Raw genomic sequence first — 26,994 nt, forward strand, 5'->3', positions numbered from 1 at the left:
AAGGGGAGCGGGGCGGGCAGCGCGTCCGCGGGTGGAGAGGCGGGCGGGGGTACCTGCGGGAGCGGTATCGCTGGACGGGTTCTCCACTCTTCGGTTAAACTCCCGCCGGGCGGCTTTACACACAGGATAGTCCGTCCTACCGGGAATAAAAGAGACTATTTTCCCCCTCGCGGAGCAAGGCAGCCAATCGGCGCCCGACGCTCGGTTGCCTGGCGGCGTTGGCAAGCGGGAAGCATGGCGGCGACGGGGGTCGTGGCGAGGACGGAGGCCGTTTCGCCGGCTGGAGCCGGTAAGGGGAACATCGGAAGCAGCGAGCCTACGGAGGGCTGCGGGGCCGGGCTGCGGCATGCCGGTGAAGGTTTGTTTGGGTCTCCGTTGTGTGCTGTGGGGCGGCCGGGCCGCGCGGCGCACCATGGGGGCTGTAGTGCGGGCAGGGCCCTGCCTTTGGTGCGAGCGCGGAGTTTGAACTACGAGTCCCGAAAGACCTTGCGACCGGCGGTGTAGGGCTCCGTGGAGGCTCGGCTGCCGGGGCGCGGGCGCGCCCCGTCCTTTCGGGGGTGAGGGGGTGGCTTAGCCGCTCCCCTCTCCCCGCTCACGGCCAGCCCCTGAGGTCCCCAGGCGGGGCTGGAAGCGGTTAGGGCAGCGCGGGGCGAGGGGACCGGCGTCGGCGGGGCTTCTCGCAGTCGGGCAGGCTGTCCTGAGGCGTGGGGGTCGCCGCCCAGCAGCGGGTTTGGCTCTGGACGTGGGCAGGGGACGCGGAGAGTGGCTGTCGTCCTGCTGAGGCCCGGGCCCCTCAGGAGGGATGTGCCCGCAGCCTCGTAGGCGGTAGGCCAGGAGTTGACGTGAAGCCATTTTTCCTACAGTGGAGGGCAGAGGGGTCTCGGGAGACAGCGCCTCCGCCGAGGGTGCTGTTTCTTGCTTCCCGCCTCTGTCTGGAAGGGCCGTGTGTTAAAATAATGCAAGTCTGGCTCTGAAGGCTTAAGGGCTCAGTGAGTGAGCAGAGGCCTGAGCAAAAACTGCGAGTTTCAGAGGTCTGTTAATGTACACAGCTGCCCAACCCAGTAATCAGCAATTCTGAAACATTTCCAGGGTATTGAGAGCCCATTAGGAAAATCTCATTCCTGAAGTGTTATACCAGTGAGTCTTTATAATATGAAATCATATTAACTTTCTTAAGATATATATATATATGCATAATTCATGCTGTATACTGAGTAGTCATGCTTAAGCAAGCAACCTAAAGTTTGTCACAAGGAGGAGAAGGACAGACCCCCTTGAAATGGGATCTTTGCTTCTCTGAGTCTTAAAGCTGCCCATAAAGGATACCCCCGAACAACTGAGATAGAGGAGCTAGGATGCTGGTGCTAACACCTCTACGAACCTCCCCCCCTCACCGTTGTCTGGCATCATAGATAAGTAACTGTAGCAAGGCTGACTTCACAGGTGTCTAGATCAATAGAGAAGCAGGTGGATGATGACACCATAGAAATATCGTTTCTTTGCAAATGGTAGCATGTGTGTGTGTATTAAGTAGCAGTTAGGTGAATCATGTTGTACCCAAATGCTTGAAAGGTATAAGAATCACATGTAAAACCACATTCCAGGTGCCTCAGTTTGAATGGGACACCTCATGTGCATGAATAAAAGGATTACTCTTGTAATTCTGTACTGCAGGTCCTAGCCTCTATCCTCAGTCGCCATGGGCCAGTCGTGAATTTTCATAACCAGCCCTTGGATAAAAGGGAAGATGCAAAATTTCTCTGTTTGGTTAAATTGACCAAGTAGTTGCAGAAGTGACTATTTAAGTGAGAAACATGCGGTACCTTCTCCCTGAATGTGCAAAGACAAGAGTGTTACTATTTCTGGTACTGCTGGCTCTTCTGCATTGCTGCTCTTCAGGGCTCTTCAGGTGGGTGTGGATTTGAGAAGCAATGGAAATGTAATAAATGTCATCAGAGATGCTTCTTAGAAAAGCGTATTCTCTAGTTGACAAAATGGTACACCAAAAATGTTTGTCTCCATCCCTGGCATAACTAAACCCTAAAAGCCTGCAAACTGTAGGAATGCTAACATGTGGTACATGTTAGGGTAAGAACGCTATTGTGGAACGAGCCGCTGAAAAAGGCGGCAGGATTTACTGAGCAGAGAGTAGCAGAAGAATGGTGCATGCATGTAAAACACACAGCAGAGGCTTAATGTATGAATATTATTATTAGCAAGAGTCACTGTGGGTACTGTTTTACCTCAGAGCATGATCAGCACAGAAGATTCAAATACCAAAATACTCCACAAAATTAAGTATCACTTGATTGATTCAAGTAGAGAAGGTAATAAAGGATTGGTAGTGATTATCAACAGATTAACAGTAATAGCATTTAAAGGCAATGCATCTAATCATTACTACATGAAAATAACTACAGTGATTAAGAAAGATACATCACCAATTGCCCTATTAATATGTTACCATCATTCAGATCCACAGTTGCTGGGGAGCCCCGCTTGCAGTGAGGATTTGGAGAGCCTGTCCCGGCAATTGGGAGGTCCTATGCAGTGCATCCACTCGTAGGTGAGGTCTCCAAAATCGCTGCAAGAGGGTCCAGCCTTTTACAGTGCTAAATAAACAACGTTCATTATTCTAAAATGTGGAATCATCTGGTTTCACTTATCCCGGTGCCCCCCATCCCCACTAGAGCTTGGCCAGAGCTCAAAAGAGGAAAGAAGGGAGTTGCTGTGATGTAACGCTTCTCTTTTGCCTATTTTCTGTTTTTTTTCATACAGCAGGCCAAAGAGTTGTTATCCATTCTTATGATATACTTTCTCTCGCTCTGTGTATACTGAAGAAGTTATAATTAAAACAACACAATCCTGCTGAGCATAGCAGAGGGATATGGATCATCCATGGGTCAACTCTTTCTCAGGCCTGTTAGTCAGGTCCAGTCACTTCATTCGGTCCTTTGACCCATGGAAGACTCCTATCCTGAATAATTCTTATTAATGTCCGATATTACAATATTAGGTATGATTCACTTATTTATACAATTTAAATGTGATATTAAAATTGTATTATGGATTTTAGATCAGGGGCATAGGCATTGCCCTCCACCCCTCTATCAATTTTTGTTCATCAATCATAGCTACCATTTGCATTCCCTTTAAAACATGCTTAATCGATTGCCTAAAACAAGGAATCAATCACGGAATAAAAATCAACCCAACAGTTGCACAAAGGAGAAAGAAAAGTATGCGTTTAACCCATGGTCCCCCCGGCTTCTTGAAAGTAAGTTCGAGTTCCATTTTGATGTTGCCGTGCCCACTGGGAATTGCTGTTACTGGTTCTCTGCGGTCCTTCACGCTTTGATGTATCGTAATGTGAACAATCAATTCCTGGTGAGAGAGTTCATTTGCAGATGCTTCTACATATACCTCCCCTTTCTTTTGTCCTATTTAGGCAATAAATGCCTTTTTCAGGAAAACGAAGTCACCAAGGATCGCCATCTTTGGTCCAAAATTCCATTCCAGCATGAACTGTGCTCAAATTGCTAACCCACCATTTAGGTTGTACCGGTAGGGCTAGCCAAGGCCAATCTTCAAATCCTCCTGGGCTTCCACACACCCAACAGTTGCCGACATTGAATGAGTTTGCTATTTCTGCTCATAAAAGTAAAAACCTGTTTCCCCAACCCATGTTCTGATTACAATGGTAACGTAAAATTAGTAATGTCAACAGGAGTTTCATTGTCAATGTGTCCTTTTCCATCCATGAAAACCAATCAGTGTTCACATCAGTCTTCATATCCAGTCACATGTGGAGTATCCTCTCCTAAATGGACTGTTGCAGTAAATGGGTAAGTTTAGTGCAGGATCTGTAAAACAAGATTCGATACCATCTAGTTATTCTCATATACAACACTTAATTTTTTTTTCTTCATTACATTATATAACAGGGTTAATATTTGTCCTAAATGCGGAATGTGTTGTCTCTAAAAACCAAACAATTCAATAAATCTTTGCACCTCATTCTTATTACATGATACTACGAAGTCTAAAGTTTTCTGTCGAGGTTTGGGTAGTATTTCCCGATGCCCACAGTGCCACTGAATTCCTAAACATTTTACTGTCTAAGATGGTCCTTGAATTTTAGTAGGATTAAATTCCCATCCTTAGTTTCTCATATGCTGAATTAACAATTCCAGTTGATCCAGCACCTCTTGTTCAGTTTTTCCTTGAATCATAATGTCATCATATCGTCAATGTAACATATTATCTGCGTGGTGGCTGGTAAAGTCAGTGAGCCCAAATGCTCAGCCACCATCCGGTGACAAATAGTAGGGAGGGGTGTGTATCCACCCCTGAGGCAGACGAGTAAAGGTGTGCTGTCTGCCTTGCCAGGTAAAAGCAAACTGATCCCGCTGCTCCTCGGCAATGGGTACTGTAAAGAAAGCATTAGCCAAATCAGTTACTGCATGCCAGGTTCCTGGATGTTGTTATATCTTTCTGATTAGAGTAACGTTGTCTGTCACCACAGCTGTCAGCGGTGGAGTGCATTTATTTAACTCTCTATAGTCTACTCTAGTAGAGTAGACCTTACTAGATGAGTAAGGTCTCATCGCTTTCCTTACTGGCCACACTGGATTATTCCAGGCAGTAGATACAGGTTTTAAAACTCCTGTTTCAAACATATCTTTAATTCTCTGTGATATCTCCTCATGCTCTCCTGGAATTCCATATTGTTTCATAGTCGCTAGTTTAGTGGCAGCGGGGATCTGTGCAGGAGGTATTTCCACTTTTCCTACCAGGATTGTATTAATACTGATATGATTTTTTCACTCCAAACTGGTACCAACTGTCCAGGAGATTCAAAGTCAGTCTCCTCAAAATATCCGTCCCTATTATGTATTCATGAATGGGGACAATCATGACTGAGAACCATCGTTTCAGGAGGCTCCTTATTTTCATTTCTATTTGTGTTTGCCTATTTGCTTGAATTTGTTTCCCTCCTAAACCTGTAATGATTACAGGTTGTCCTTTAAATTTCTTAGGATTCCCATATATTAAACAGGCCTCTGCTCCTGTGTCAATTAAGGCTCTTACTATTTGTGAGGACCAGTTTTTCCAAAATATCTGAAGCTCCACATGGGGTCGCCAGTCCTCCACGGTAGCTTGGCCGTCATTTCCTTCTTTATTATGGTGGACTATTTCCCTAGTCTCTTTCCATGAATACAAGTCAGCGTACGGTTCCCAATCCTCCACCTCCCCTGGAACAACCGATCTACTTGTGGGATACGTCTGCAAGCAGATGTGAAATCCCATTGGGGTTCCAGAGAGGGTGCCATAGGCTGAGTTGTCCCTTTATCTTTTGGTTTGGAATTCTGTACCTTCTTACTAGGTTTATACATTCTCCATAACTGCAGAGTCGGAACACCATCAATCTTATCCTGAGACATACTGTCTCTTAATAAAGCCGTAAACATTTCTCTTCGAGTAGTCCTGTTTTTGCCACATTTAGGATTATCCTGAGTATCTCTCTTTCCTGCACTTCCTTGGGGGCTCCATTCTCCAAGGTCACACCTAGCTGCATGTTCTGGGTTTGCCTACAAGCAGGAATTTAGATCAAATGCCTACACATAGATAGGTAGCTGTCAAATTGCTTAAAACTTGAAATCTTTGAAGAACTTAAAAATCTAGGGGCTTTTGAAATTTGGAGTTTTGAGGATCACACCTTTAAATTTAGCTACCAAAATTTTGTGCTGCTTCCCACTTCAGAGGATCTGTTACTGACTTTCCCAGAATTCCAGCAGAATTCTTCACTGGGACAGAGTCTGGCATCCATATCTTCCAGTATCTGGATCAGTTACTCTGTGTTTGGTCTGAAGTAATTTGTTTCAATTTTACATGGAAAAGAAACTTAATTTGTATTTGCAAATTAGCCGCATGCATTGTTGTAAAACAAATCTGTGTATGTCGTTTTGATTTTTTGGTACGTATTCTCATATATAAAGTGTTGACTTTGAGACTTCTTTTTTTCCTTCTCCTTTTTCTTCTAAGGTTTGGTAGTCAACTGGTCAGGTCAAGGATTGCAAAAACTGGGTCCAACCTTACCTTGTGATGCTGATACTCACACTCTGATTCTGGACAAAAACCAGATAATTAAACTGGAACACTTGGAGAAATGCAGGAGTCTGATGCAGGTCAGTGTTACTTGACTTGAATTTGCTGTGAAAGTATGGTGCTGTGATGCTAATTAAAATGCTTCTGCTTTAAGCTATATCATGTAATTGAAGTTAGTTAGCAGTTACTGTTGTCATAGGAAAATAAATGATGGCTAACTAAAATAGAAAGCTTTGTTTTCAGTGTAGCTCTACAACTGATAGAGGGAGTGGCTGTTTTGCTAGTTACCTAGGTAACTAAAAATGAACTAAATAAATCCTCCTGAGGAGGATGTCATAAGGACACTTAGAAAAGTCAATGATAACCCAAAATTTTGATACTTCTTAGCTTTTGAATATTTGAGCTTTGAAACCTTGTGTATTTGTAAACATGCAGACATACATACAGGCCTCTCCCCTCCATTTAGGTTGCAGAACTCTTCGCAAAGGAAGAGGATTAATCGCCTCAATTTACAAGAAGAAAGAAAAGTCATGTGGATTAGGTTAAAATAGAAAGAGGAAAAAAAAAAGTGAAGTGAGAGGGATCTATGTGGTCTTGTTAACGTATCAATTCCTATAGGCCCTGATGTTGCTAGTGCTTATCCTTAATTTTAATATTAGCAGCAGTCCATTTAATTTTCTGAGGGTATTAGTGATAACAATGTTAAGCCTGTGGATGGTGCTTGCAAAAATCAGAGTATTAATTTCTCTGGGGCAAAGCTGTACAAGTCCATTTTGATTATCACTGAAAATGCCTCCAGATAAACTTGAAGTCGCCTAACAGCTTCTAGAGACAAGCTAAGCTGAGAAAAGAGAGGTGGGGTTTGTTGCTACAACAAATCTTCACCAGTCTGCCAGCTTGGTGATTGTGTTATTAATGTGTATGTCTAATCAGGATTCATCCTTTTAAAAAGTTTGTGATTTACAGTCCTATTAGCATAGGACTTTTTTGAGAATCACGTGAAATCTATTTTATTCTCTGCCCTCTTAACAGTAGGTATGATTTTTACACGAGAAATGGTGCAACAATTTGCACAATGATTTGAAAATTCTGATTTTAAAATCTTATTTTTGTATGACATGACTCCTTATTCATTCTCCTTTATTTAGCTATTGCTAGGAGGAATATTTCCTCTTCAGTTTGTAGAGTGAGTTGTGAAGACTGTTTGATCAGTAATTTATTTCCTGGTTCTTGCAGTTTTTTGTGTGTGTGTTATTTGCTTGAAAATGGAATACATAGATTTAAGAAGTTCCTGTTGGATTAGATTTTTAACCACTAAAAATAAAAGCCTACTGTGTCTGTACAGTTTAGTAGTTAAAGCTGTTTCTTTCATTTGTGTGTCAATCTGCAGCTCTCTGTAGCCAACAATCGTTTGGTGCGAATGATGGGTGTAGCAAAATTGACTAAGCTCCGGGTGCTAAACTTGCCTCATAATAGTATTGGGTATGTGGAAGGGCTGAAGGATCTGGTGCACCTGGAATGGCTGAACTTGGCAGGAAATAACCTTAAGGTAAAGTATTTAGTCTTTATACATTTTCCAGAATTTAGTGTTGTAGAAATTTGGAAAATGCCGCAAAGAAATCTGAATATGTTTCTGGTTTTAATTGGAGCAAATGTTGAAGTTTTATGTGTAATGGTTTATGAAATAGATGAGGGCAACTTTTGGACAAAAAATTTCTAGGAAAAAAAAATAATAGAATCATAGAAGGGCTTGGGTTGGAATGGACCTTTAAAGGTCATCTAGTCCAACCCCCCTGCAAGGAGCAGGGACATCCCCGACTAGATCAGGTTGCTCAGAGCCCCGTCCAACGTGGCCTGGAATGTTTCCAGGGATGGGGCATCCACCACCTCTCTGGGCAACCTGTTCCAGTGTGTCTCACCACCCTCATTGTAAAAAATTTCTTCCTTTTATCTAGTTTAAATCTACTCTCTTAGTTTAAAACCATTACCCCTTGTCCTATCATTACAGGCCCTGCTAAAAAGTTTGTCCTCATCTTTCTTATAAGCCCCCCTTAGGTACTGGAAGGCCACTATAAGGTCTCCCCGGAGCCTTTTTTTCTCCAGGCTGAACAGCCCCAACTCTCTCAGCCTGTCCTCATAGGAGAGGTGCTCCAGCCCTCTCATCTTTGTGGCCCTCCTCTGGACCCTCTCGAACTGGTGCATCTTTCCTGTGCCTAGTGCACCAGAGCTGGACGCAGTACCCCAGGTAGGGTCTCACGAGAGTAGAGTGGAGGGGGAGAATCATGTCCCTCGACCTGCTGGCCACTCTTCTTTTGAAGCAGCCGAGGATACAATTGGCCTTCTGGACTGCAAGTGCATATTGCCGGCTCATGTCCAACTTCTCATCAACCGGTACTCCCAAGTCTTTCTTGGCAGGGCTGCACTCAATCCCTTCATCCCCTAGCCTGTATTGATACTGGGGAGGTTCCCTGATCTAGGTGCAGGACTTTGCACATGGTCTTATTGAACCTCATGAGGTTCACATTGGCCCACTTCTTGAGCTTATCCAGGTCCCTCTGAATGGCATCCTGTCCCTTAGGCACGTCAATCGCAGCACTCAGCTTGGTGTTATCTGCAAACTTGCTGAGGGTGCACTCGTCTATGTCATTGATGAAGATGTTAAATAGTACTGGTCCCAGTAACAGACACTTGAGTGACACCACTTGTTACTGACCTCCATCTGGACATTGAGCTTTTGACCGCTACCCTCTGGATGCAACCATCCAACCAGTTCCTCATCCACTGAACAGTCCACTGATCGAATCCATATCTCTCCAATTTAGAGAGAATAATTTGGAAGACTGTGTCAAAGGCCTTACAGAAGTCTGGGTAGACAACATCAATAGCTCTTACCCTGTCCACTGGTGTAGTCACTCCGTCATAAAGGGCCACTAGGTTGGTCAGGTAGGACTTGCCCTTGGTGAAGCCATGCTGGCTGTCTCAAACCACCTTCCTGCTCACTTGCATAAAATAAAACGTTTGATATCAAAAATGTAATGGGAATTGGGAAATAGTCACAAAAATAATTATAATCTTTAAAATGAAACTGTGTAAAAATATGGTTTTCATTTTGGGTTACTTATCTGGTAGGTTGTTGGCTTTTGATTTTTTTTTTAGTTTTCAAAATAATTTGTAATTATTGATACTTGGTTTTATTTAATGACTGAAAAGAATTACTGTGAGTAGTTGACTTCTTTATTTTTGTAGGCCATTGAACAAATCAATTCCTGTCTATCTCTTCAGCATCTTGATTTGTCAGACAACAACATAGCTCAATTAGGCGATCTCTCCAAGCTTGTGTCGCTGAAGGTAGATGCTATTTTATCTCTGGTTTTGTTACATTCTTTTCATAAATAAATTTTCTTTGAAAATTGCTACCTTTTAAAGTATTCGTTATTCAAACACTAGCTCTTAAAACATTTTAATTAATCGCTATAATTTCTAGAGGGAAGCACGTAAGAATTCTTTTCCTTGTTTTCACATGGCAAAAACTGAGGCAGTGATTTTTCTATAACCACTCTAATGATTTTGATAAAGATAACATGGTGAAATCTTGTTCATAGCTCTTGGTTCTCTTATGTCATGAATCAAAACAAAACACAGTGTTAACTCTTTCAGTGTGAACACTGTAGAGAAAAAAAGTTTCCAAATACGTTTTTTGTAACTGTGACTGTACTTCAGGTCTGTATTTTAAAATTAGAAGGTTTTGCTCTAAAATATAAAAGCAAGTTTTCCCTTTCTGGAATAAACAAAACTATTTTTGATACCAGAAAGCATTAATTACAGTTCTTCTGTGTGTATTGAGCAGATATTGCCTGAGCGTAACGTGTGATGGTTTTGATCAAACTTACATTTTGTCACCGTATTTTTGTTTTATAGACTCTGTTGCTGCATGGAAATATTATAACTTCACTTCGCACTGCACCTGTTTGCCTACCTCCGAATCTGACTGTTTTTTCTTTGGCAGAAAATGAAATCAGAGACTTAAATGAAGTAAGATATAGAAGATATATCACCTTATCTTTAGGTAGACTGAAAACAGATAGTTGGATAGTTCTTTGGAGGATGTGACTGAAGATGGGCTCACTTCTTTGAAACAACCCATGTTGATAGAAATAACTCTTAGGAGTTTGTATTTGATAACTGTACTTGCATTAGCTGCACAAACTAGGTGATGCCTTTTAAAATTTGACCTTGAAAGAAACTTTGTCTTTTTTATTTTATATTTTTGTATTTTTCAAGGATGTCAGAAGTATACTTTGAGGACTAAATTTATAGACAGCTTTTCCTGATTGTCTGAAGGTTGAAAGCTGAGCTGATTAACGGCTGCAGAGGGCTTCTGCAGTTGCTGTGTTTAGAACGGAGGTTTGAATTGTGCTTGTTGCAACTGAACATTTTTGGGCTCATGTTTTTCTTTATCTATTTCTCAAACACCATGTAAGAGAAACAAATATTCTACCTGTGATTTTTATCTTTATTGTTTTGTTTGAGCAGTGAAAATTGTCAGTTGGACTTCCATGTTGGAAGAAAAATCTTATTTCGGTTATACCTTTCTCCTCAAAAGAGGACAGTGTTTCTCCAGGTTTTTGAATTGCCATTTCTTTCGTCAGAATCTCAACACCTGTTGTAGTGAACTGGAATCACAGAAGTACTATACCTTTCTGTACCTAAAGTATCATTCCCAGGTTTTTCAGAGAAGGCTATAGTACCTACAGGAGAATTAATGGGAAAATGGCAGCAGTTGATAGAAAGTCCTTTGAAGGTGTTCATGTTCAAAAATCAAATGTAATTTTCAATGTATTTGTAATTATGTTGTTGTGTGTGAGGTGTCTAGATTTAACTAGGAGAAACATGGTATGTTCTTTAAGCATTTGACAGGTTCTGTTAACAAATACTTGGGGTTTTTTTGTTTTTTTTCTCAAGGTTTCTTTCCTGGCCTCTCTTCGTCAGTTGGAACAGTTGTCAATTATGAACAATCCTTGTGTGATGGCCACGCCTTCTATTCCTGGCTTTGACTACAGGCCATATATTGTCAGCTGGTGTCTGAACCTTAAAGTTCTTGATGGATATGTGATTTCTCAGAAGGAAAGGTGACATAATAGTATTAAATCTCTAAAATTATTAAGTAAAGTATGGCTAAACTGAAATTGTGGTTTTATATAATTAAAAATTGGAAAAGTGCTGATGATCTGAAATTCTGTTTGTCTTGCTAATGGCCATACAAGAGGTACAGGCCGATTAACATTGGTGCTTTTGCTAAATTTTTCATCTGTTACACAGGAAGTATTATGTAAGATCACAAGTTTATTTAAGTAGAAGTATAAAGTTAAGCTTTTGTTTTGTTACTCAACTCACAGTAGCACTTTTACAAAGCAAAACTGTGATAGCAATTTATTGATGGTCTGTTACCCAAGTTTACAGCTTCTTTGACTTTGCAGAATAAGACAATCAGCAGATATTAAAACTATTGTCTGGGGGGAAGCTCAAACATGCCCTTTTATAAAGGGCCTGATTTGCATGTGCATTTCTAGATTTGACACTTTTTATATCAACTAGTCAAATATTATTTTGCTCGAATCACTTGTTACTGTATCATTGTGGTTGTTACATCACTGTGATATCTGTATGGCAGCAGAGATGTCTTCTTAAAGTTCTTGACATTAGAACAGTCTAAGTGTAAATATTATCTGGTATAAACACATTCTAGTCCAATACACTAACATATTCCAGGACATTAGTGTCATTTTTCTCCAATACTAAAGTAAAAAGCTGCCTTTTTGGTCAAAAGTAAACCGATTCATTATGACTTTCCCAAAAAGTCACCTGTAAGAATTGTGAAATTTTTTTTTCAAGACTAATGGAGCTTCTCCTGTATTAACTGTATTATTATTTTTATTATTATATATAGATATATTAAACATCCTCAGATGGAAGAGCATTTAATTTAAAAACTTATTTCAATTGTTGAATACTTTTGGCAAGATTTGCTCTCTGTGCCTATTCCGCATGTTTGTGTGAAATTTTCTGTTTCTGTGAAAGCTTTGCTGGTGAGTTCATTGTCACAAGTGTGTTTTCAGTGCTCAAAGAGTACACACAGATAAAGCAGAGACTGCACAGTTTTGTTCAGAGGTGTTTTTTTTCACCCATGTTTATGTGAGGGAAAAATTTATTCATTATTCTGGTAATGAAATTCCCAGTTTCTCTGAGCTCATGTTCCAAGTTTTGATTAGATCTGTAGACTAGCTTTTAGGTACTCACTAGAAAAAGAGTAATCAAAGGGGACTTAGGAGTTTTATGCCATGCACGAATGGTGACCATTTTCCCCCCTTTCTAACAGTTTGAAAGCAGAATGGCTTTATAGTCAAGGTAAAGGAAGGTCATATCGACCTGGGCAGCATGTTCAGCTGGTCCAGTACTTGGCTACTGTTTGTCCTCTTGTGTCTACTTATGGGCTCCAGACTGAAGAGGATGCCAAACTGGAAAAAATACTGAGTAAACAAAGGTGAGAACTTCTTATTTCTCTATTGTTAGAGAATGTAATTAAGAACGTAACTGTATGTCTTGTTATGTGTTAGGTATAGTATTTCCCTTTAAGAATGTCAAAGCAACAGTGAGGACTAGAAATGGGAAGAGTAATGGAGGTACAAGATCTATCTAGAGGGGAATGAGAAGCAAGACAGCAGCAGCAGGAGTGTTTTCCCATGTGTTGGGCCATCTAGGGGCAAATTCACTATGTTTTTCAGTCTGTGCTCTGTAGGACATTCAAGATTATTTGTGTTAGGACTGTGATTAAAATAAACTACCTACTGGGATTTTTTTTTGCTATGGAGAGAATGAGGAAAACCTCAAAAAGGAGCTTAGATTATTTTTTTGTTCTAATAGTAAATGAAGACTATTGTGGTACTGTTAGCATGTTCTTTCTTGGTTTTAAAGTTTAGATTGTCCTTTGAGAGACACTGTTTCCAGTGATGCACTTGATAATCTCTGCATCTGGCACCACAGGTCTGTCAGGGAGGCCTCTGTAGAGCCTGCTCATAGCCATTTTGCTAAGGTCTATGTAAGCAGATCAGGAGAGTTACCGTGGTGCACTTTCCTCCCATCAAAAGGTGAACTAATTGGGATTAAAAGCTAGAAAACATAACAATACCACTATCCCTATTCCTGAGGACCTGTTGACAAACTTTTTTTTGCAGAAAGATCGGGGCAGAAGACTCAGCTCAAGGAGCAGGCTATATAGATGGCGTAGTCTGGGTAGAAAGTTGGGTAACAGAAGTGTTGTGGTAAGCAGAAGGGCGGTATGTAATCAAAAAGACTGGAAACTTGAGAGCATCTGGAAGAAGTACTGCATACTTTCTCAGAGTAGATTGATCTCCAGGAGGAATTTATAGAAATGTTAGAGCCGTTTCAGAGGAGAAGGTAGAATAAAAGCGTATTGATGTTGGAATTTCCAGCTAAGTGCTCTGAGATTGACATGATGTTTCTGGGGAAAATCCATGAAATCAGCTTGCAAAGTATAACTCTTGAAAAATTTTTTTTAAAAAGCAACCAAAAAACCAAACCAAATAAAAAAAGCCTCACAAAAAAAACAGTCTCCCAAAATCCCTATTTATGATTAAGGCAGTTTGACTTGCTGACCTCTACCTCCCAATCTTTGAATTTAGCTGGGCTGAAAGAAGCTGTGTACTTTCTCGGTTTGTGACAGTGTTTGTAGATTTGTATTAGGATTTTACCCCTTTAGGGGGTACCCTTTCCTTATTTCAGTCATCTTCAAATGTAAAAGACACTCTTTCCATTCCTCACACTCCTCTACGCATGCATGCATAATGTGCCCTGCAGAAGACACTTAAAATGCCTGCATATGTTCCTTGTGTGTAAAAATACTTTGTGGTTTTCAGTCTGTAGTCAGAATTGCATGTTGGATTTTTTCTGTTTTGGTTTGGTTTGGTTTTTTATACATGTAACGAAAAAGGGGCAGGAAGAAGGGGAACAGGAGCAGTGTGTACAATCCCCTACTTTGTGAGTAGTCCTGTTAGTGTTTTGTGGGTGTAGGGATCTGCATAACTATCTTCTTGTTTTAGAATGGTTTGATCACTTGTTTCTTTTGAAGTAGTTGATAGTTTATTTTAGATGTCTTCTGTACCAAAAAAAAAATTTACAAGAAATATAAAATCTGCTGGAACTCTGTGCTCAGGCTCCACCAGAGGCAGCTGATGCATCAAAACCAAAATGAAGGACCACCTACATCTTCTACTCCCAGCAAAACCCTGCCAGTTACTTATGAACACAGCAGTCCAGCCCAGCCATCACAGCTAGTTCTTGAAAGTGGTAAGAAGCTAATCTGCATCTGTGATCTAACCTGTGGAATTTATTTTTTTTTAACATAGATAACTGTGCAGAGAACTTCAGAACAATCTGTTATGATTTTATTCTATTGATTTTTGAAGATTTTCAGCTGAAGTTACACTTTGTTTTCTAAAAATACATTCCATGTTTATTCATGTCTTGAAATGCTAGTAAGATTGTTAGGTGAAGAACACAATCCAATAAACTAAAGAGTTATTACTTTGACTGTTCCGTCTGATAAAGTGTAACTTCTCCAGGGGGAGGCAGTTTGTGCAATTTACTGTACTCAGTATTTGCAAAGTTTGTGGATGTTACTATGATAAGTAGTTATTGTCCTTATTGCTATGTAGAAATAATGCTTATAATTACTAGAATTTTAGATCTTCTTACACACTCAGGTTCTAACTATCTAAAACAAATTGTGAATCTCTATGACTTAAAAGAAGATATGTTATTGAAATACTATGACACTGTTGAATATGGCTTTCTGCCTATCTAGAACCCATCATCCAGAAGAATTCTTGGGTTGGACCAAGTGCAAACGATGATCATTCCTATGCAGTAAAGAACACTTTTCTTCTTGAAAGAAGTTTTCACAAGGAGCTATACCTTGAAGATATACAGACAGATGAAGACAAACTAAACAGCAGCCTTTTGTCCTCAGAATCTACTTTCATGCCAGTTGCTTCAGCATTGTCTCCAGTGTCTCCTACTTCAGACCTGAAGCTACATGGAAGCAGTTTGGGCCTAGAAGATGATGATATGGTGATCAAATGTGTGAGAGATGTTCATAGTGGAGAAACAGCTAACAAGCAAGAAGCTTCATGTGTTACAAAAGAGCACTCCATCAGAGCAGTGGGAAGTGTGGAAACTCAAGAGAATATCAAAGAGAATATGCTGTTGCCTTCTCCTGATCCAGTAACAGCTAGTCTGACTGCCAATACTGGCAGTGGTTCAGCATCCTCTGCCGACCAAGTTCTTCATAGTCACCCCAGCACCTCAGTAGGTGCCGAATCAGGAGTTACAAGTCTCTGTCCTGACCAGGTGGCAGGAGAAAGTTCTGATTCATTAGCTGTTTTTGATCAAGGTGCAGCTGAACTGCAAGCTAAAGCAGCTACCAAGCTTCAAGCCTGCTGGAGAGGATTTTACACGAGGAACTACCATCCCCGAGCCAAAGAAGTGCGATATGAAATTCGACTAAACAGAATGCAGGAGCACATAATTTGCTTAACTGATGAAGTAGAAAAGTAAGTTGAGGTCATGCTGTGTATTTTCAAATCTGAATGAATATAACCATCGTTCCAGGATGTTTCAGGACAGGTATAAATAGGTCTTGATGTAACTACTCACCACAGAACCTAGCATCGGTAATATAAAACTGTAATTACATTAGAGGATCAATTCCTGTAAGATAAGCACAGGTATGCACACAGCCGTTTGTACTCTCCAAGTGCCTTCTGTGAGTGGGTTGATTTAGAATACATTTTTGTGTTCCTCTGTTAGTAGGACTTGCATGTTTCACTGCATAACCAAAATAGAAATTGCTAAGTGTGTAATTGCTAGGAAACAAGTAAAAAAAAAAAAGGAAAAAAAAATCAGAGTCTGTGAATTAACTGTCCATATTGACAGTCATTCCTCTGTTACTGATGAAAAAAAGAATTCTCTCTCTGCCTTGCACGATAGAATTTTAAAACATGATTCTGTGCTTGTTTCTGGATTTTTTGATCCTATGAATCTATGTTTGGAGGAGATCATTATCACAGGTCTTCAATTTGTAAGATATCAATTGTGGATTTAGTTAATACCTTTCAGGATCAGCCTGGGAACAGGTGGTCTCATAAGCTCTTTTCCTATACTGTCACAAGGAACAAAAATTCTGTGAATCAGGTTGAGCCCTCAGTTAACCTCTAGAAGCTCCCAGTGCTTATGCATCATACCTACATCCAAGTGGTATCAGCTGGGGAGAGCATGATTTGAAGTGAAGAAGCGCTATTTTGGTTTTTGAAGCACGTCTACTTAAAATGAAGTGCTCAGGTTCAGTTTACAAAAAGATACTTAAAATATTAGCAAGTCATTAAATGTGCTGCAGCAAAAGGAAATAGAATCTTAATGTAACTGAAAAAGGAACTTGGAAGTTGGCAGCTGGGTATTGATAACAAGCCAGACTGCAGTAATGTCTTAGTGTTAGGCTCTGTTGTATCCTTCAAGAGTGCTGTTATATAAGTAGGCATTTTTCTGTATTCTTGTTAATCTTGTTACCCAAATGTTACTTATAAGTAACATAAGCTGCATAAGTTTGGATGTGTGTTCTTGCAGACTAAGAAAAGAAAGAGAGGAAGATAAGATTCAGAGGCTTGTACAAGAGGAAGCTGTGAGATTTCTTTGGAACCAGGTAAATGGTTTTAGTCCTCTATTTTTCTGTTTGCATATGAATCTGAAAGGCATTATTTCATACTGTGGATCCTGAAGAGATAGTCAATATGGTTCATTTTTTTTACCAGTGATGACGTGAGTGGCTTCTTAGAATTTGATTGTTGTGTTGTTTGCTATACTGGTATTCTGGGGAAAAATAACATTCAGAAGTGTTAGCACAATTGTCCTGGTTTTGGCTGGGATGGAGCTAGTTTTCTTCTCAGTACCTGCTGCGTTTTGGATTTAGTTATGGGATTTGGTATGGGAAGAACATTGATAATACACTGATGCTATTAGTTGTTGCTAAAGAGGCCAAGGCCATGTTCCAGCTTCCCAGATTTCGATAATGTGCAGGTGCAGGAAGCTGGGGGGGTATAGCCAGTACAATTGACCTAAACTTGCCAAAGAGTATTCCATACTATCAACATCATGCTCAGTATATAAGCGGAGGTTGACTGGTGGGCAGCATGGCAGCACGCTCTCTTTCTCCTTTGCTTGCTGCTTGAGATAATTTTTTCAGTTTTGTTTTTGTGATCGCCACTTGGGACAGGATGTATCAGTCGTCAGGTCATCGGGTGGTGAGAAACTGTGCATTGTCCATTTTGTATATTTTATTGTTATCATTGTCTTCCTTTCCTTTCATCTCAGCCCATGACTTTTTCTTTCTTCCCAATTCTCTATCCCACCCTGCTAGGGAGGTGGAGGGTGAGTGAGCAGCTGTGTGGTATTCAATTGCTGATTGGAGTTAAACCACAACATGCAGTAACACTGGTTTTGTAACAGAAGGCTAAATTACAGCCTGGTGTGAGAAGGAGGACAAAATGCAAGGGAAGCTAAATAAATGTAGCAGAACTGTGAAGAATGGTGACTGCTGGGTGCCCAGGGCAAATGAAATGGTGTCAAGCTATGTTGCTTGTGAGAAACTCATTTCTAAAGTAGGAAAGTTATTCATACATCTTCTGATAAGCTATTTTTTCAACAATAAGATTGTTTTCTTAAACATGGGTTAGAATCATAGAATGGTTAGGGTTGGAAGGGACCTTCAAAGGTCATCTAGTCCAACCCCCCTGCAAGGAGCAGGGACATCCCTGACTAGATCAGGTTGCTCAGAGCCTCATCCAGCCTGGCCTTGAACGTTTCCAGGGATGGGGCCTCCACCACCTTTCTGGGCAACCTGTTCCAGTGTTCTATAACTCGCATCATAAAAAGTTTTTTCCTAATTTCTAATCTAAATCTACCCCCCTCTATTTTAAAACCATTACCTCTTGTCCTATCGCAACAGGCCCTACTAAACAGCCTCTCCCCATCTTTCTTGTAGGCCCCCTTGAGGTACTGGAAGACTGCTATCAGGTCTCCCCGGAGCCTCCTCTTCTCCAGGCTGAACAGCCCCAACTCTCTCAGCCTGTCCTCATAAGAGAGGTGCTCCAGCCCTTTTATCATCTTTGTGGCCCTCCTCTGGACCTTCTCCAACTGGTCCATGTCCTTCTTGTGCTGGGGGCTCCAGAACTGGACACAGTACTCCAGGTGGGGTCTCACCAGGGCAGAGTAGAAGGGGCAGAATCACCTCCCTCGACCTGCTGGCCACGCTCCTCTTGATGCAGCCCAGGATGCGGTTGGCCTTCTGAGCCGCAAGGGCGCATTGCCTGCTCATGTTAAGCTTCTCATCCACCAGCACTCCCAAGTCCTTCTCCTCAGGGCTGCTCTCGATCCATTCTCTGCCCAGCCTGTATTTGTGCCTGGGATTGCCATGACCCAGGTGCAGGACCTTGCACTTGGCCTGGTTGAACTTCATGAGGTTGGCACGGGCCCACCTCTCCAGCCTGTCAAGGTCCCTCTGGATGGCATACCTCCCTTCCAGCGTGTCGACGGCACCACACAACTTGGTGTCGTCGGCGAACTTGCTGAGGGTGCACTCCATCCCACTGTCCATGTCACCAACAAAGATGTTGAACAGGGCTGGGCCCAGCACGGACCCCTGAGGGACGCCACTCGTGACCGGTCTCCACATGGACATTGAGCCGTTGACCACCACTCTCTGAGTGCAGCCATCCAGCCAACTCCTTATCCACCGAGTGCTCCGTCCATCAAACCCATGTCTCTCTAGTTTAGAGAGAAGGATGTCACGTGGGACAGTGTCAAAAGCTTTGCACAAGTCCAGGTAGATGATATCCGTTGCTCATCCCTTGTCCACCGATGCCGTCACCCCGTCATAGAAGGCCACCAAATTGGTCAGGCACGATCTGCCCTTGGTGAAGCCATGTTGGCTGTCACCAGCCACCTCCTTGCTCTCCATGTGCCTTAGCATGGTTTCCAGGAGAATCTGCTCCATGACCTTGCCAGGCACAGAGGTGAGGCTGACCAGCCTGTAGTTACCTGGGTCTTCCTTATTCCCCTTTTTAAAAATGGGGGTTATGTTCCCTCTCTTCCAGTCATCGGGGACCTCACCAAACCGCCACGACTTCTCAAATATGATAGCCAGTGGCTTGGCAACTTCATCTGCCAGTTCCCTCAGGACCTGCGGATGGATCTCATCAGGTCCCATGGACTTGTGCACCTTTAGGTTCCTCAGATGATCCCGAACCTGCTCTTCGAGTACAATGGGCAGTTCTTCATTCTCGCAGTCCCTGCTTGCACCTTCTACAGCTTGGGTGATGGGACAGGAACTCTTGTCGGTGAAGACTGAGGCAAAAAAGTCATTGAGAACCTCAGCCTTCTCCATGTCTTGGGTAACCAGGACACCAGTTCCCTTCTGGAGGGGGCCTACATTTTCCCTGGACTTTCTTTTGTCCCCTACGTACCTATAAAAGCTCTTCTTGTTGCATTTTATATCCCTGGCCAGATTCAGTTCTGCCAGGGCTTTGGCCTTCCTTACCTTATCCCTGGCCACTCGCACAGCCTCTTTGTAGTCCTCCCAGGCTACCTGTCCCCACTTCCACCCTCTATAGGCTTCCTTTTTTACTTTCAGTTGGTCCAGGAGCTCCTTGCTCATGCACACCGGCCTCCTGGCCTTTTTGCCCGACTTGTTTTTCATCGGGATGCACCTCTGCTGAGCTTGGAGGAGGTGCTCCTTGATTATAGACCAACTTTCCTGGGCCCCTCTTCCCTCCAGGGCCGCCTCCCATGGCACTTGGCCCATCAGGTCCCTGAAGAGGCCGAAGTCCGCCTTCCTGAAGTCTAGGGCAGAGAGCTTGCCACGTAGTTTCCTTGCTGCCCCGTGGATCTTGAACTCCACCATGTCATGGTCGCTGCAGCCAAGGCTGTCCTTCAGTTTCACATCCCCGACCAGTCCCTCCCTGTTGGTGAGCACAAGGTCGAGCATGGCACCCCTCCTTGTCGGCTCCTCTATCGCCTGCAGGAGGAAGTTGTCATCCACGCATTCCAGGAACCTCCTGGACTGCCTGTGCCCTGCCATGTTGTCTCTCTGGGTTAGTTATATCATAAAGATTCTCCGTCCTTTCTGTTTTTAAGAGCAGATTCCTTTTTCTCTAGGTACTTGAATGGGCTTGTGTGCTCTGTCATGTTGGGCATCTAGGTTTAAAAGCCATTATTTAACAGTAGGAAGAACATATTTTCCCTGAAGGTAGAACAAACCTTTTGTTAGTTCACTTGGTCTTAAATTTTATACGAAAGGTTTTTTTGCTGATTGCAAGAAATATTCTAGAAATCAAAGTACTTTCTTAATTGCATTTCATAGTGACATTCTCTCTATACTTTACAGGTTAAATCCCTTCAACAATGGCAGCTTTCAGTGACACAAAATTTACGTGCCGCTTGCCAACCTGGGATCCCTTCAGCCGGTACTCTCTGTCCATCCGAACCATCTATTCAGTCATCCACGCTTGAGCAAGAAACCCCACCAGTTGTTAGTTCTGCTTGGTTAGTTCCAGCTAGTGATGTTCTTCAGGAGAAGTCTTTGTTGCAGTTCCCAGATTCTGGTTTTCATTCTTCCATGGCTGATCAGATGCTTGCCGGTGACTTGTGTAGCTCTGAAAAGAGTTTAACAGAGTCTGAAAAGAGTTTAACAGAGGCAACTGAGAGCTCTCTTTCAGTGGAAACTGTAAAACAGTGTGGCAACTCTCTTTCAGCTTATTCCTCAGATGTAGAGGATGGCCATGCAGAATGTGAGCAAAGTAGAGAAAGCTCTAGCGACGAGCAGGACAACAGACTAATACAACAGTATTTGAAATCTGTTCAGCAACTGGAAGACGCTGATGAAGGGACAGATTGCACTGATGAAACAGAGGGTAGCTGCCCAGAAATCGCTGTTTCAGCGGAAAGCCAAGATTCTTCGTCTGACACTGTCTCTGTAGATCTCCCTCAAGATACATCTTCCCCTGCCCAAGATGAAATCAGTCAGACACCAGAAAGCTGCAAACTGAATTCAGGAATAGTAGAAGGGAAGCAAACAGACTGCGATTCTTCATTTCAGATGCTGCATGTTGGCATAGCTGTATAGTAGCTCAGTTCCACAACGGACTGGGGATTCCATTTCACTTTCCTTTGCTCTTTGCCATTTATACAAAGCTTATTTTTAATGTGTGCTGTTTCAGATTTTGACTCATGTTACCAATCTATGTTTTAATTAATATTTTATTGGTGTTACTGAGGACTGACACTAACTGTGCTAAACTGAATTCATCAAAGTTCTCAGTGGCAATCGTTATGCACTTTATTTTCAAACATAAAAGTAATACCATAATAACTCGCTTCCATTAAATTAATTCTGAAGATTGGGGCTGTTGGGAATGGGATGTTTGCTGTAAATTAACTTTGGTGAATGTATTAGTAAGTCTTGGAATTTTTTTCTAAAAAGCAGGATTGAGTTCTTAGTTTGCAAAGAGAAGGAAACAATATGGGAAAAACACAGTCAATATAGGCAACGTGTCCATGTATGGATACAGCCTGATGAGAAAGACAAAAGCAGTTGCCTTTCAGATTTCTTGGTCAATGTTTCCAAGATTCATTCCATAAAATGAGTGTCCAAGTCAGTGACTTCTTTTTGTTGTTTACTTGAAGCTGCTGGCTAGGAATTAGGTCATTTACATACACACTGAAACAAGGACTTACAGCATTCAGACCTTAGGGAGCTTCAAACAAATTTTGACCTTTGTTTGCCCTGGGGTTGAATTTCCCTGCTGTCTCAGGTAAGACTCAAAGTGGAACCAGTAGCAGCCTTTACTAAATAAGAATTTCCTAAGGGCATGTGATTTGGGAACATAGTTTCCAAGACTGCACTGCTGAGTTACAGCAGCAGACTCAGTGACGTATCTTTTGCCTCCACAAGGATGCTAATGTCGTTGTGGGATTTGAGTCTGCATAAATTTCAAGATGTTAGTGTGTTTGGATCACAACTACTTCTATCTACAGGTGTAAGTAATAAAAGCAAATGCTGTGACTTAAAACTATTTCTTGACATCTCTGATTTATTTGCTTTTTTCTCTGTATGTCCAGTATTTGACATTCTGATTAGATGTGGATTAACAGGCGTATTTCTTCCCTGTTGGCAAATGGGCTGTTACCTAGGTTATGCTTTCCACTTAAACACTGGGCAAGCAATAGGGTTTGTATCTTGCCCAGCTGTTGCTATGTTGGTTTTTTTTTAATGGAAAAAGGTCGGGTATCTTAGTGTACCACAGAAGTGGCAAGAGAAGTCTATTTTGCCAGGCAATTTGTGATGGACACTGTAAAAAGTATCATCAACTAAATAAAAGTTGATGTTGTGACTTCAAGGGGTCAGTTCAGTTTGCTAATACTGCATTTTGCAATATGTACTGGAAGGCCAGTGTTTCAGTAGTTTGCTAATACTAACGTCTCTGATACAAAGACCCATGTATATTATAATTCTCTGAACCCACAGGTTAATTTCTGGTGCTATGGGGTCATTAAAATCAATTAGTGCTGTTTTAAAGTTACTTTTATGGCCATGTTACCATGTAAAATAATTTAACTTTTGTAAAAGCTTTGGTTGCTTGTCTACCTTAGGTTCTGAGCTGAAATTTACCACTACTCAGGAGTTTGGCATGAGGCCAGTATCCACTTGAGGCCTCAAAATAGCCTTTATTTAGAACAAATGGTGTGTTGGTCTTGTACGTGCCTTTTGCCGAGTGGTGAAGTTCATGTTGGAAGCATAAAGCTTGCCTCTGTGCTTAAAGTAACCATCATCTCTTTTTCCTCAGTCCCAAAAAAATAAGTTCTAAGGCACTAACCTCTCAAAAGAGCTGTCACTGCAGTCAAGTTGACATGTTACTGTGCCTTGCATACATGAGAGCATTTAAAAAAAAAAAAAAAAACACAGACAACTGAGGTGGTAGATTCTTAATGCGCTGTCTTTCTAACTCAGTCTAGTTACGTCATGTTTTTAGCATAAGCATATGAATAATTACAGCATGAGTGTTCTTGGGTATTGAAAGTTGTACAGGTGCATTAATGTATCACAGCATCTAATTAACTGTGCAAAGAACTGTGTAGTCTACATCGTCGTACCCTTGTCCTCTAAAGGTTCTCAACTTAGATTTAAATCAGCCGTGCTTGGAGATCTCCAGAGTTCATAGGATTTGACTCTTTGACTGTCAGTCTGTTGAAAGGGAAAAAAAAAAAAAAGTCTTGTGTAAACCTTTGAAGAGACTTTCTTTGTGTTTTGAGAGATAAATTATTTATGTCTGTGAAGTGGTTGTTGGACCTTACACTCTGGAGGCAGTGGTTAGGTGTAATAAAACAGTAAGTTCTCTTTTGTGTCACAGTGTTGTAGTAAGCCTATGCAAGACCTGGGAGAAACTGGACCACTGTCTGGATAAAAATGTTTCACTTACTGAAGGTGCTGAGAGACCATATGTATTTTTGCTGTTTTGTGTTATTGTCACTTTTGCTGCAGATTTAGAAAGAGGAGAAACAACTTTCATTTTGGAGGTGTCAAAGGGAGAAAACTTGGTCAAACTTAATTTTTCATGGAAGCCCTAGACGTTTCTTGGTATTTCCACTGTTATTAGGGCTTACAAACACACACTTGAGACAACTTATTTTAACTAATGCATAGGTCAACTGTTGGCTTTTTTTTAAACTTGTAACCCATGTATCCAAAACTGATTTTATAAAGGTACAGCAAAGTGTGTACCAACACGTAATCAGCTTTCTTTTACTCTTTTGGGGAAGCTGTGAAATAGGATTTTTTTTTTTTCCTGATGTTCTGAGAAGTATCTTGCATGTGTAGAAGATGAGTTGCCTAAATATACAAAAATCACAAAGAATGTTGAAGCTTTGGATTAGTTTTTACACAGTTGAATATAATTAATTTGTAAATACACAAAATACTTTCATCCTGACCATTAGAATACATACAGGGAAAGACGTAGTAGGCAACAGAGTGAAAAAATAAGGAATCATACTGGATGTATACTTAAAAATGGCTTCTTTCAGTCCATTTTGAGCCCTCAAGGAATCATAATATAGAAATATCATAGTTTAGTATATGGCTTAACATTTGCTCTTCTTTGTCTGTGTAAGTTTTCTTAATCTAGATATGTAATATTCTTTTACCTGGAGAGAGATGCACAGCTCCCTCTGGAGATGATGGAGATTTCATAAAAGAATCAGAAGGCCTACTGTATGAAAATCCGTGTCTGAAATTTCCCTGTATTAATATTGTATGTCTTTCAGCATTTTCCTTTTGCAAGGCTTCAGACTCAACAGAAGAACGTGCTTTGTAGAAAGAAAGCTTGTGTGTTGTACTTTCTTCTGAGCTGATGCCCCAGTGTTGATGGAAGAGATTACTAATGGTTGTCAGGCAATGTTGTCAGCTCTGCTGTGAGTACAGTTTAAGCGCTTCTTTAATTTGCCTGAGGAAAATCAGCTAAATATATCTCAGACTAACAATTTAAACTGTGCCACACAAATAGTTTTGCTCCAAATTGGGTGTTTGGCACAGGGAAGCCTCTTTCAGCTAGCCTATGGCAGAAGTTACTCTTTTGCCTGCTTTTCTGAAGGTGGGGACAAGGAGGAAGGTGGAATTTACCTGTATTTTCAGTTTTAATTTGCAATGGTAACACCAACTCTTTTATGACTGCTGTTTTAGTTTTCTCCCAGGTATTTTTATAATTCACAAATTTCAGTCTTTCATGTAATCAACAACGCATGTTTTCTACTGTGTATAATATTTGATAGACACTGTTTCGGAGGGTATTTGGAAAGGCAGGAGAATATAATGAAAACAGGCCTGTTCCCATTTTGTATTTCAAGGGTTTTTTAAGGTATTTGAATTATATTGATTCCTTTCTGTTGGATAACTTATTTACAAAAGAAACACACAAGGCAATGCCTTTAATGACGGTAAGTAAATTTCTGTTTCTGCCTTCTTCCATGAACTGAGCTTAATGGTCACAACTCCGTTTTTAGTACCTGAAACTGTCATTTAAATGAATGGGACATTTAATTGCTGAATAAATGCAGCAATTCTATTTCTTTTTTTTTTTTTTTTTTTTTTTTTGTAGTGACTCTTCCTGTGTGGTGCTATTTTGTAAACAAAGTACGTGTGGCAAGGATGGAATTTTTAAAAGGTACTGAACATTGGCCTAACTCTGCTTTCATTTCCTTAAAAGAAGCAGAGTCATGCTGAAGGTCAGTCCTTGTGAACTGGCTGTCTAAATTGGAGTTTGATCATATTTACATCTCTAGAAGTGTTCTTGTACCACAAAGCAAGAAGGCATTAAGACTGAAAATTTTGTTTTGTTGCTTCTAAAGCACAAGCATCTTTCAGCAAATACTTGAAAGTCCTTGTAAACTAACAGTTTGCTTATAGTTAAGTTCCTTAAGCAGCCATAGATTCTATTTGCATGCAGCAATTTAAATAATGCACTTAGGAGCCAGCCTGTCTGTATATTAAAAAAAAAAAACGAGTTTTGGTTTTTTTTTCCTGAATAATTTTATGTTATTGAGCTTGCAAATTGTTCCTGGTTTTTATGAATTTGTATATATTGTCTGAAGAACTCCAGTCTTAATTTCTACTCGTAGCAAGTTGTTTGATGAACGAAATTGTAAGATACATTCCTTTGAGACTACCTGGGTACTTTTTACTGGACTTGAAGTTACAATGTGTCTCACGCAGATACACTTTTTCTGGGAGGATAGAATTGTAGCCTTTAGCTGACACTGAATAACAATAAAATGTAAAAGCTGGTCAGTTCCCCTGCTTTTAGCTGGTGGAAAAGAGACTTTTTTTTTTTCTGTTGTATTAAATTTTTTTTTTTTCCCTTTGGGACTGTGCCACCCAAATAAGTAAGCATCAAGTATTCATGAAGTCTTTGAAAAAGTCTTCTTTCATAGTTACAGGCTTTTTCCCAGTTTGGCTTTCTAGGCCGAGTTACTGAAAAACATTTGCTTTCTATATGCCTGTCAAAAAGTTGAGACTTTCTGTCTATTTTTAAATGCTTTCTTTGTGTCAGTAATGGAAAAAGCACGGGATCCTTCACTTGTGAAAGCATACAACAGTATTTATCAGGAAAGGTGCTTTATGTCTTGGAAAGTGCCACACCAAATTTTATTGTATAAGAGCTCTCAATAAGAAACTTGTTTTCTGGCTTTGTAACATTTATAAGTATATGGGCCAAATTCACTTGTAGCATAATTCTACTGAACTAAATTTTGTTGAGTCTTTCACAGTAATGGTCTACCTCTAAACTAGAATCTGAAAAAAAAGAATAATTGGGCATCAATTTGTCTTTCTACTTCTCACTATTTTCTGTGAAGAATGGTGGGTGGTTAAATTGGTACAGTTCATATATTTTCTATAAGTGTTTGCATTTCTGGATTTATTGTTTCTTAAATATTTTGTTTGTACCTCTGAGTTTTGACTTTTAAATAAATGCTTTGTACATTTATTGAAAATCCTAATTTGTACTTGATCTTGACTCTTATCATAATAATAGTCATTTTTGTACCATTGGAGGGCCTTTTTGGAGATGAAGCATTTAGAAATACATAACAGTGATGACAAGGTGAGCTTTAGTATTCATGACTTGGTACAGCTGAGACATCTAGTGGCCCACTGTTTCAGTGTTGAAGACAGTAAGAGTAGGGTACTTGAAATTTATACACCAGTTG

General features: G+C 40.8%; 1 protein-coding gene across 2 annotated transcripts; it reads left to right on the forward strand.

Annotated features, from left to right (window-relative positions):
- The first annotated feature begins 54 nt into the window (after nucleotides 1-54).
- CEP97 (centrosomal protein 97) lies at nucleotides 55-22,307 on the forward strand. Of its 2 annotated transcripts, none has more exons than XM_086762326.1 (11): nucleotides 55-289; nucleotides 6,046-6,188; nucleotides 7,499-7,657; nucleotides 9,355-9,456; nucleotides 10,027-10,140; nucleotides 11,071-11,237; nucleotides 12,485-12,649; nucleotides 14,339-14,472; nucleotides 14,990-15,737; nucleotides 16,807-16,882; nucleotides 20,621-22,307. In XM_086762326.1, exons 1-11 carry the CDS (start codon nucleotides 235-237, stop codon nucleotides 21,356-21,358), a joined length of 2,601 nt encoding a protein of 866 aa, XP_086618452.1. In that variant the 5' UTR covers nucleotides 55-234; the 3' UTR covers nucleotides 21,359-22,307. The 2 variants fall into 2 exon arrangements, with proteins under 2 accessions (XP_086618452.1, XP_086618443.1); XM_086762317.1 differs by lacking the exon at nucleotides 55-289 and adding an exon at nucleotides 3,146-3,277.
- Nucleotides 22,308-26,994: the final 4,687 nt, after the last annotated feature.

Source organism: Chlamydotis macqueenii, chromosome 1 (genome assembly GCF_036417535.1).
Source record: "Chlamydotis macqueenii isolate bChlMac1 chromosome 1, bChlMac1.mat, whole genome shotgun sequence".
Taxonomy (NCBI): Eukaryota; Metazoa; Chordata; class Aves; order Otidiformes; family Otididae; genus Chlamydotis; species Chlamydotis macqueenii.